A 12,712-nucleotide genomic window follows, 5' to 3' on the forward strand; every position below is an offset into this window, starting at 1 on the left:
TGATGTAGCAATAAATGATAGAAGAAGAAAAAAAAAATGAAAGTGCCATTTTGAAATATACAGGTTTTGTACTGAATGCAAAATCTCCCAGGCCATCAAATTCTTAATCTCAATCCTTTCATTTTATATTTAGGGATCTTTACTTAATATGTACATATATACATCAAATTTCTCTGTTAATTTATTACAGACCCTTTGCATTATTACTTGGAATATGACCACAAGTGGGTTAGTTTTATACACAATTCACATTAAGCTCCAAGAGTACCTTTCTCCTAATCCTGTGTTTTTCAACCAATGTGCCACGGCACAGTGGTGCGCTGTGAGAGCTACCCAGGTGTGCTGTGTAAATAATAGTGTAGCACACTTAGGTCTGAACCTAAGAGGACAACCTCCTCAGGTGGTTGAGATCTGTCAGAGGAGGAGAGGACAACCTGGAGAAATTGGCATAAAAGCAGCTCCTTGATCACTATATTGCAGACACAGTATTTAGAGCACTTCAGACATGTCTATAGAAAGGGGAGGGCAAAGGGACAAAGCAGCTGGGAGATTCCAGCAAAGTGGTCACGAAGTGTTGTGTCTGAGAACACTGATCCCGGAGCTCCATTTTTTACATGAGCACAAGTATGAGATTTGTGTTTGTGGTTAGTAAAATAGTGGCGTGCTTTGGAATGTTTTACAAATTTACAATATTAAAATCAAAAAGGAACCCTGAGCCTAATAAGGTTTACTTGTATAAATTATATTTCTTATTTCTTTTAGTACTACATTTTACAAACCATATTCTGGCAATCATATGATGCAGTAAAATAACTTAATGAACGAGGAGATAAAATGGATTCCACTAATTACAAACCAATGAGCATTACGTCTATCTAATGTAAAATTATGGAAAGGTATGGGTGAAACACAACAGCAGTCTAATATGAACAAACTTTGTGCTGCAAAAAGATGTGGTGGATCTGAAAGCACATTCACAACACACTAAACACCAGCACTAACTGAAATGGAAGTTCATTTACCAGAGAAACTACGTCCAGCATGTTTTTGTTTTTCTGTTTACGTATAATTAATAAAGGACACCATATTAATATTGGCAATTCATTTCAGTCCTTACTATTTGAGTTAATAAATGCAGGAATACATTTCTACAATGAAAGACATCTAAAATTAAAACAAATTATTATTTTTTGAGAATAAAAAAGACAAATATTTAAAAGGAATTCACAAGGACTTTTCTAGTAAAAGTATAATTAAGAAAAAGAAAAAAAAAGTTATTTACCTGGTCTTCTGTATTTTCCTGGATAACACAATCATTCTCCAAAAAGAAACTATTTACATCATTGACATTAATGTCAGTAGGTTGGTTTAGTTTTGATTCCTCTAAATTACATGGCCTGGATACGAACATCTCCAGCAACTTCATGTAGAATTTCAACAAAGTAATATCATCAGTTCTCATAAACTACCAAAAGAAATTAAAAATAGATATATTAAAATATTCAAAAGCTGAAATTCTTAAATAAAGAAAACAAATGAAACATTTTTTAAATTTAAACATAATTGAATATTAATACAGAAACAATGCAAATACCAAAATTTTCAATACATTTTGAGTAGCATTTTCATGGAATGAAAGAAAGACACCACAGTACTCAGTTTTGGAAAAATGTCATTTACCAGAGGCTACTCTTGCCTGGAGTGTTTCAAATACATTATTTTTAATTAACTCATCCAGTTCAGGAGAACCAGGTCTCTGTCAACTTTACCAGTTTTAGACAAAGAGCAACACTGGGACAAATACTGAAGAAGCTTTACAATAAACTTCTATCTTGAACAGAACTGTAGTCATGCCATTATATTTTCCATGTTTTCCTGGGCAGAGAATAAGTTGTTTCAATGCTGCTTCATAATTAAAATTTCTTGACAACATTTTAAAGCAATGATAAAATGAAACATTCTTTACACTGTACAAAGTTTGAAAATTTGTTCTAAGTATGTCCATTCATGAAGTTATAAATGTAATAAACTACACCTTAAAAACAGACATTTTTTTAGACAGATTATTTTGCAAGTAAACAATTACAACAACTTTACAACAGTTTACAATACTAACATTACCTGGGTACTACCCGGCTTTCTAGAAGGCCTCTTTAACACTAGAATTACCAGAGCCTATGAAAAAACTTATAAATCCGTACCACCTTAAATCGCTTCTTAAAATCGTTCACAGCTCTCCACCAGCGTCCTTTGTCATCTAAATGCGCTGATAAAATCAGGCTGCAAGCAGCCGGCTATTCCATCCCCCCACCGACTTAGAACGTGCACAAACTTCTCCCAGCTCATGCCTTGATTGATTTTCTGGGAGTGAAGTGGAGTTTTAGAGTGGAAATAATAGATCGTTGTTTGGAACACACACAATTCATGTCTGTTCCGTTTCTACAGTAATCTGTGTAAACACATTGTTAAAACAAACGTTTTTTATATTCTAGTAGTAGATGACAAAATGTAGGCATAAACTATATAATGTATGAAGCCTGAAGTCCAAATATAAAAGAAACACTCTCACAAAAGGTACAAATCTAACACAACAATTGCGCTGCGCATTTATAATGTTCCTTGTATCACCCACTGATGGCAGGCGCTTATAGCATGTCCTCGATCATTCTGGATTCGCTTTTTTTCGGCGAACTGCTACAGTGCTGGGAGACTGCGATTGCATTGGGACGTTCTTCCGCATGTCGTCCCGTTGGGTGGAATCCCAAAAGAATTTAGAAACCCACTAACACCAGCCATGACTCTTTTCAAAGGTAAAGTGCAGGTTAATTTGTTTTATGTATTTTTACATTATATTTTGTATAAATCATATTTATATGAATAGTTTTGGGTTGTGGAACAAATTATCCGAGATTCCTTTATTTATTATGGGGAAATTCACTTTGTTATACGAGTGCTTTGGATTGCGAGCACGTTTCTGGAGCAAATTATGCTCGCAAACCGAGGTTCCACTGTGTGTGTGTGTGTGTATATACTGTACATATACTAGCAAAATACCCGCGCTTTGCAGCGGCGAAGTACTGCCTTAAAATTTTTATTAAGAAGAAAATTAAACCTTTTTAAACTGAGGGAAAATATACCAATAATTATTTGTTAAGGATCTCTTTGTATACCACATTGTGAGTTCGGACCTCCGGTTGTAATATGACCAAGCTGTGCGCTGAGCTTACTCTTGAGCATGCAACGTACAGTTGGCCATGTGAACAGTAATCTTGGTTCAAATATCACAGCTTGGATTGCTGCTGTCATAATCGGTTTGAGTTTCATGATTTGTTTCAATTACGACAGTATTTGTAGGACTTGTGTTGAAGAGACATTCGGCATCTGTCAAGCGTTGTAAGTATACAACCGGTTTCATCGATAATTTTACATCCAGCTTTTGAGAGTTTAAACATTCATAAACATCAAAGTGTCCACTACTGAAATTGTCACCTGTCAATCAAAGATGTTTAAAAGGCATTGGCGATTGTCAAAAGGTGTAAAATATTTGGCCATTTCGGTACACTTGAAAGTGACAACCAAACAATTCACCGGCAGCCATCAACTCACATGCAGATGCATAGGTGACGGGCTTAAGCATTTCACTCTTCTAGTGCTCCTGTGTAGTATAATTATCTCCTGTACTGTCATCAGTCCACACCTTGAACCTGTACCAGTCATTCAATACATAAGACACAATGTTCCTCCGGATATCAAGAGTGAGCCTGATATGGCCGTGCAATATGTAACAAAGAGAATGGAAAAGGTAGGTGCCATCACCAGGCTTGGAAACCCCTTGGTAACATTTCTTTGGAATGATAAAGGAAATGGGTACCTGAACAATGTAAAATAAATCTAAAATACCTACACAATAACTATAATCATAATAAACAAACAATAAAACAGCGGAGAAGCCGTGGATTAAATAAAAAGGCTGCATTTATCAGCAGGGAGACATGAATCCTGTGTCGAAGCAAGGATGGAAATGTAGAGACCGGAGCAACGGACGGCCTTACATAGGCAGGCAGCCAACAACGTGGGAGGCGTTGGGATAGGGGACCCAACGCCGCCTCACACAGTGACCAAGCTGCAGGCTATGGACGTATATATGTACGTGAGTAGGATTCAGATATTGATGGGAACCCGCGTACCAAATTTCTTGAAGATGGGCCCATAAGTAACAAAGACTGTTGAAAATTTCAATATGGCGGCCGACAGTGGCATCATACCACCGGTATAAGTAACAAATTACAGCCTTCTACCTACACGGGAAGTTGAAGAATTAGTGACGTTGGAAAGTTCAATATGGCGGCTGACAGTGGTGTCATACCACCAAAATAAGTATGTACATTGGTTTCGGTTAGCGCAGGGAAGCCGCCTACCAAATTTCGTGAAGCTGGGGCCATGAATAAGAAAGTTCAACATGGCGGACGTTGTTGACCGTTATGACCGTTACGCGTAGAATTTCGAAATGAAACCGACTTAACTTTTGTAAGTAAGCAGTAAGGAATGAGCCTGCCAAATTTCAGCCTTCTACCTACACGGGAAGTTGGAGAATTAGTGACGTTGGAAAGTTCAATATGGCAACCGACAGTGGCATCATACCACCGAAATAAGTACATACATCGGTTTCGGTTAGCGCAGGGAAGCTGCCAACCAAATTTCGTTAAGATGGGGCCATAAATAAGAAAGTTCAACATGGCGAACGTTGTCGACCATTATGACTGTTACGTGTAGAATTTCTAAATGAAACCTGCTTAACTTTTGTAAGTAAGCTGTAAGGAATAAGCCGCCAAATTTCAGCCTTCTACCTACACGGGAAGTTGGAGAATTAGTGATGAGTGAGTCAGTCAGTCAGTGAGGGCTTTGCCTTTTATTAGTATAGATATATATCTATATCTATCTATATAAATCAATATCTATATCTCTACAGTGGTGTGAAAAACTATTTGCCCCCTTCCCGATTTCTTATTCTTTTGCATGTTTGTCACAGAAAATGTTTCTGATCATCAAACACATTTAACTATTATTAGTCAAATATAACACAAGTAAACACAAAATGCAGTTTTTAAATGATGGTTTTTATTATTTAGGGAGAAAAAAATCCAAACCTACATGGCCCTGTGTGAAAAAGTAATTGCCCCCTTGTTAAAAAATAACCTAACTGTGGTGTATCACACCAGAGTTCAATTTCTGTAGCCACCCCCAGGCCTGATTACTGCCACACCTGTTTCAATCAAGAAATCACTTAAATAGGAGCTGCCTGACACAGAGAAGTAGACCAAAAGCACCTCAAAAGCTAGACATCATGCCAAGATCCAAAGAAATTCAGGAACAAATGAGAACAGAAGTGATTGAGATCTATCAGTCTGGTAAAGGTTATAAAGCCATTTCTAAAGCTTTGGGACTCCAGCGAACTACAGTGAGACAGCCATTATCCACAAATGGCAAAAACATGGAACAGTGGTGAACCTTCCCAGGAGTGGCCGGTCGACCAAAATTACCCCAAAAGCGCAGAGATGACTCATCCGAGAGGTCACAAAAGACCCCAGGACAACGTCTAAAGAACTGCAGGCCTCACTTGCCTCAATTAAGGTCCGTGTTCACGACTCCACCATAAGAAAGAGACTGGGCAAAAACGGCCTGCATGGCAGATTTCCAAGACGCAAACCACTGTTAAGCAAAAAGAACATTAGGGCTCGTCTCAATTTTGCTAAGAAACATCTCAATGATTGCCAAGACTTTTGGGAAAATACCTTGTGGACTGATGAGACAAAAGTTGAACTTTTTGGAAGGCAAATGTCCCATTACATCTGGCGTAAAAGGAACACAGCATTTCAGAAAAAGAACATCATACCAACAGTAAAATATGGTGGTGGTAGTGTGATGGTCTGGGGTTGTTTTGCTGCTTCAGGACCTGGAAGGCTTGCTGTGATAGATGGAACCATGAATTCTATTGTCTACCAAAAAATCCTGAAGGAGAATGTCCGGCCATCTGTTTGTCAACTCAAGCTGAAGCGATCTTGGGTGCTGCAACAGGACAATGATCCAAAACACACCAGCAAATCCATCTCTGAACGGCTGAAGAAAAACAAAATGAAGACTTTGGAGTGGCCTGACCTGAATCCAATTGAGATGCTATGGCATGACCTTAAAAAGGCGGTTCATGCTAGAAAACCCTCAAATAAAGCTGAATTACAACAATTCTGCAAAGATGAGTGGGACAAAATTCCTCCAGAGCGCTGTAAAAGACTCATTGCAAGTTATCGCAAACGCTTGATTGCAGTTATTGCTGCTAAGGGTGGCCCAACCAGTTATTAGGTTCAGGGGGCAATTACTTTTTCACCCAGGGCCATGTAGGTTTGGATTTTTTCTCCCTAAATAATAAAAACCATCACTTAAAAACTGCATTTTGTGTTTACTTGTGTTATATTTGACTAATGGTTAAATGTGTTTGATGATCAGAAACATTTTGTGTGACAAAAATGCAAAAGAATAAGAAATCAGGAAGGGGGCAAATAGTTTTTCACACCTCTGTATATCTATATCTCTATATCAATATCTATATCTCTATATCAATATCTATCTATCTATCTATATATATATATAAAAATACAGAGTGAATTCTCGAGATATACTGTATATAACTCGAGTGAATTCTCTGCATTGCTACTTCCACTCCTTTAATGAAATACAGATTAACTGATCTTTTTCCCTGTGTCCTCTTGGATCTTTGAAAGGGAAGGACTGTAAATTAATTTTATATATTGCAGGGAAGGTGTCTGAGTCCTCGAAATTGAGCAATATTTTTTCCAGCATGGACAAGGGTGCAAGATGAGGAAAATCGGGCAGGTTCTCTTTAACAAAGTTCCTAATTTGAAGATAGTGAAAGAAATGTGTAGCTGGAATGTTACATTTGGAATGTAATTGTTTATAGGATGCAAAGATGTTGTCTAAATAAAGATCTCTAAGCAAGTTAATCCAAAATTTTTTCCAGATATTAAAAACTGCATATGTTTGTGAAGGATGAAAGCGGTGGTTCTCTTGCAGAGGTGCTACTCTGAGTGAGTGAAGCACAATTGGGATATTACTATATTGACGATAACTTGCATTTATTGGGGCACAGAGCAGGGAATATAAAGTAGTACTGCAGGATTTTACTTCTATTGCGGACCAGGCCTGTGTATGTTCATCTATTTATGTCAAGGTTTTTATAGCTTTTATGTTTGCTGCCCAGTAATAAACCTGAAAGTTAGGTAGAGCCATGCCACCTTCTGCCTTTGGTCTTTGTAGGGTCCCTCTTTGGATACGTGGATGTTTTGAGTTACAAATAAATGAGGTTATTGTTGAATCTAATTGTTTAAAAAATGATTTGTTGATGTATATTGGAATGTTTTGAAATAAAACAAAAGCTTAGGAAGAATATTCATCTTACCAGTGTTAATTCTTCCAGCTAGAGTGAGATGAAGGGTTGACCATCTATGCAAGTCTTCCTTAATTTTTTTTACCCCTAGGTATTTAAATTGTTCTGCAATGATAAAAGGTAGGGAGTCTAATCTAATATATGCTTGACAATTCACTGGAAAGAGTACACTTTTATTCAGATTAATTCTGAGACCAGACATCTTTTGAAATTCTGTGAGTGCTGTTAAGACTGCAGGCACAGAATTTTGTGGGTCTGATATAAACAGTACCATATCGTCTGCATATAGAGAAATTGTCTGTTCCAGTCCTTCTCTGATAATCCCCTTTATCAGATCTGTGTTACGACAGTGAACCGCCAGTGGTTCAATGGCGATTGCAAATAGCAGCGGTGACAAGGGGCATCCTTGACTGTTACCACGTTCTAGTTTAAAGTAGTCTGAACAAACGTTGTTGATACAGATTGAAGCTTCTGGATTGGTATACAGTAGTTTGATCCATGGACAAATGCCAAACCCAAATTTCTCCAATGTAGTAAAAAGGTATTTCCATTCAATCATGTCAAATGCTTTTTCTGCATCCAAGGATAATAATATTTCTGGGGTGTCTAACTTTGTTGGCGAGTATATAACATTAAACAGGCGTTGAAGACTGGAAGTGTCGACCCTTGATAAATCCAGTTTGATCTTGTGATATTACCGAAGAGCGCTTTCTCCATCCTTCTAGCTATTTTTGAGAGTACCTTAACGTCATTATTCAAAAGTGAAATTGGTGTGTATGATACACATTGTAATAAGTCCTTATTTTGTTTAGGAAAAACAGTGATTAATGCTTGGCGAAAAGTTTGAGGAAGAGTTTGATTGTCTCTAGCTTCTGTAAATGTTGCTAATAGGAGGGGAGCTAGCTAAGCCGAGAATTTATTCTGAAATTCTGCAATGTAGCCATCAGGGCCTGCTGCTTTCCCGCCTTCAAGTGACTTTATAGCATCTAGTAATTCAGAGATTTATCCAGTTCCTCCGCACTAAAAGAATCTATTTGTGGTATCTGTAATGTATCCAAAAATGTATGAGATTGTTTGCTGTCTTCTTTAAACTCAGTAGAATATAAGGATTTGTAGTAGTCTCTAAATATGTGCATTATATTTTTATGGTCGATGATTTTGTCTCCATTCGTGTTGGTGATTACTGGGTTTGGGTTGCGGACTTCTTGCTTGTGGATTTGTTGAGCTAAAAGCTTATTAGCTTTCTCACTGTGTTCATAGTAATGATGTCTGGATTTATAAATTAGTTCTTCAGTTTCTTTAGTTGTTAAGCGGTTGACTTCTGAATGCAGAGCTTACCTTTTTCTATGTACAGCCTCGCTTGGAAGCCTGGCATGTTCTTCATCTATTCTAGTAATTTTGCTTTTTAGCTCGGATTCTTTCTTGGTTTCTAATTTATTTCTGTGGGAAAGATATGAAATAATCTGTCCTCTTAAGAAGGCCTTAAGAGTTTCCCAGAGTATTCCTGCAGAAATCTCTGAGGATGTATTTGTCTCTAGGAAGAAACTGATTTGTTTGGATATAAATTCTGTACAATTCTCATCTGCTAATAGAAGTGGGTTGAGACGCCATCTGCGAGTGAGTGTGTGGGGCATAGTGACTTCAGCTCCAAGATCAGATGTGCATGGTCGGAAATAACAATAGCATCGTATTTGCAAGATTTAATCGTAGGCAAGAAATTATTATCTAAAAAGAAACAACCATTTCTTGAGTAGCAATGATGTACTGGTGAGTAGAAAGAATATGTTCTTGAGTTTGGGTTTAAAAACCTCCAGGGGTCTGATAAGTTGTGATCAGTTATAAACTTTGTAATTATCTTTGCAGTGTTAGATGTCATATCCCCGTGATAGAAGTCCTACCTACGAGTGGATTTAAAACACAATTAAAGTCCCCAGCCATTATAATTTTATGAGTGTTCACATTGGGAATGGATGCAAATAAATTTTGTATAAATTCCTTATCATCGACATTAGGTGCATAAGCATTTATCAAAATCATTTTAAAGTTAGATAAGTTGCCCATGACCATCACACATCTCCCTTCAGGATCCAATACTGCATCTAATGCTACAAATGAGACTGTTCTAAGTATGAGAATTCCCACACCTCTAGTTTTCTTTGTAAAGCTAAAATGGAACATTTGGCCAGTCCAGTCCTTTGGCAGCCAGAACTGACCTTTGCTTAGTAAGTGGGTCTCCTGTAAAAATACTATTTTAGCATTTAAATCTTTTGAGAGAATACTTTCTTTCTCTTTAATTCGTGATTCAGGCCTTTAACATTCTGGCTCACAAAGTTAACAATAGGAATGTTTCTTGAACAAGCATCACTGAACCACATAACAATGGCATTTTCGACGTCTTCAAATGCAGCAGTTCACATACGTTTGCAACCTGAGATTTTTCTACTTTTTTTGCTCTGTCCTTGAAGAAAGTTGACAGTGTCAATGGCAAAATTCCAAATTCACAGGCAATGTCTTTTTTCTTTTTGCAGCAAGAAAATGTACGTTTTTTTTCTAATACAGTCCCGATCAAAAGTTTAAGACCACTTGAAAACTGGCAAAAAATCATATTTTGCACGGTTGGATCTTAACAATGTTCCAAGTAGAGGTTCAACATGCAACAAGAAGAAATGGGAGTGAGACAAAACATTTTTTAATTGAAAATAACGATTAAATTGAAACAGGCTATTTTACAGCTGATCAAGATTTTAGGACCACATGCCTTTAAAAGGCCAAATCTGTGCAAAGATGTGGATTCATTGTCATTTTCTGTCAGGTAGTCACACGTTCTGATGGCAAAAGCAAAAAAACTCTCCCTTTTTGAACATGGACGGGTTGTTGAACTGCATAAGCAGGGTCTCTCACAGTGCACCATCGCTGCTGAGGTGGGACACAGTAATACAGTCATTTGGAATTTCTTAAATGATCCTGAGGGTTATGGAACAAAAAAGTCAAGTGGAAGACCCTAAAAAATTTCACCAGCACTGAGCCGGAGGATCCAATTGGCTGTCCGTCAAGACACTAGACGATCCTCGAACCAAATTAAGGCAGTTACAGGTGCTGACTGCAGCCCCATAACCATCAGACGGCATCTGAGACTGAAGGGCTTCAAAAACAAACAACGTCTTCAAAGACCTCATCTCCTTGAACGCCACAGAACTGCTCGTTTGGACTTTCCAAGAGAGCACCAAACATGGGACATTCAAAGGTGGAAGAAGGTTTTATTCTCAGATGAGAAAAAATTTAACCTTGATGGTCCTGATTGTTTCCAACATTACTGGAATGACAAGCAGATCCCACCTGAGATGTTTTCTACGCACCACATTGGAGAGGGTGCCATAATTGTCTGGGGTGCTTTTTCCTTCAGTGGAACAATGGAGCTTCAGGAAGTGCAGGGGCGTCAAACGGCCACTGGCTATGTCCAGATGTTGCAGAGAGCATTCCTCATGACTGAGGGCCCTCGTCCGGGTTTTTCAACAGGACAACGCTACAGTACACAATGCTCTCAGGACAAGGGACTTCTTCCAGGAGAATAACATCACTCTTTTGGCCCATCCTGCTTGTTCCCCTGATCTAAATCCAATTGAGAACCTTTGGGGATGGATGACAAGGGAAGTTTACAAAAATACACAACAGTTCCAGACAGTAGATGCCCTTCGTACATATGTTCCCACTCACCTCATGGAAACGCTTGCATCAAGCATGCTGCAACGAATTTTTGAAGTGATCAACAAGAACGGTGGAGCTACTCAGCACTGAGTTCATGTTTGGAAATTTAATTTCTGTTTTTGGGGTTGGGTGGTTTACGGGTTTTTTTGGAGGTGTGGTCCTAAACTTTTGATCAGCTGTAAAACAGCCTGTTTCAGTTTAATCGTTGTTTTCATTAAATTGCATGCTCAAAAAATGTTTTGTCTCACTCCCAATTCTTCTTGTTGCATGTTGAAGCTCTACTTGGAACCTTGTTAAGATCCAACCATGCAAAATATGATTTTTTGCCATTTTTCAAGTGGTCTTAAACTTTTGATCGGGACTATATGAACTGCTATCATTTTTTCGTGTCTGCCGTTTCCATAGGAGGGTGACAATGAGTTAAATTCCAATGGATGTTTTTTAAATGTTGATGATCAATAAGTAAAAGGTATCGCTGAAAACCACAGGAAATAAAACAGGCAAAAAAAAAACCAAAACAAAACAGTATGAGGAAAGTTCGAAGAAAGAAAAAAAATTACAGTGTTTCTGTTTGGGGGATCGCTGTGCATAACTGGGCAGCGGCCACAGAACTAACTGCTCTGTGGATGATTCATGCAGGCATTTCAAGGTCTTTTGTGCACTTCGCTGTAATGAAATTATCTGATGAATGTACTTCGCAGTAACAAGATTTCTATAGACTCGAGTCATATGATGAAGCTGTCGGTACAATAAAAATACTTTGTTGCAATGAAAATTTTGTTGTAAAGATATATATATATATATATATATATATATACACACAGTACATCCAGAAAGTATTGACAGCGCATCACTTTTTCCACATTTTGCTAGGTTACAGCCTTATTCCAAAACTGATTAAATTCATTTTTTTCCTCAGAATTCTACACACAACACCCCATAATGACAACGTGAAAAAAGTTTACTTGAGATTTTTGCAAATTTATTAAAATTTTAAAAAATTGAGAAAGCACATGTACATAAATATTCCCAGCCTTTGCCATGAAGCTCAAAATTGAGCTCAGGTGCATCCTGTTTCCCCTGATCATCCTTGAGATGTTTCTGCAGCTTAATTGGAGTCCACCTGTGGTAAATTCAGTTGATCAGACATGATTTGGAAAGGCACACACCTGTCTATATAAGGTCTCACAGTTGACAGTTCATGTCAGAGCACAAACCAAGCATGAAGTCAAAGGAATTCTCTGTAAACCTCCGAGACAGGATTGTCTCAAGGCACAAATCTGGGGAAGGTTACAGAAAAATTTCTACTGTTTTGAAGGTCTCAATGAGCACAGTGGCCTCCATCATGCGTAAGTGGAAGAAGTTCGAAACCACAAGGACTCTTCCTAGAGCTGGCCGGCCATCTAAACTGAGCGATTGGGGGAGAAAGGCTTTAGTCAGGAAGGTGACCAAGAACGCAATGGTCACTCTGTCAGAGGAGAACCTTCCAGAAGGACAACCATCTCTGCAGCAGTTCTCCAATCAGGCCTGTATGGTACAGTGGCCAGA

General features: G+C 38.1%; 1 protein-coding gene across 1 annotated transcript in view; it reads right to left on the reverse strand.

The window, feature by feature from the left end:
* The window catches only part of urb1 (URB1 ribosome biogenesis homolog), a 323,342-nt gene that overhangs the window by 146,933 nt on the left and 163,697 nt on the right, over positions 1-12,712 (reverse strand). The window contains exon 21 of the mRNA XM_039744916.1: positions 1,283-1,465. Coding sequence (XP_039600850.1) covers positions 1,283-1,465 — 183 coding nt within the window. The remainder of the gene's footprint in view (positions 1-1,282; positions 1,466-12,712) is intronic.

This window comes from Polypterus senegalus, chromosome 2 (assembly GCF_016835505.1).
Source record: "Polypterus senegalus isolate Bchr_013 chromosome 2, ASM1683550v1, whole genome shotgun sequence".
Taxonomy (NCBI): domain Eukaryota; kingdom Metazoa; phylum Chordata; class Cladistia; order Polypteriformes; family Polypteridae; genus Polypterus; species Polypterus senegalus.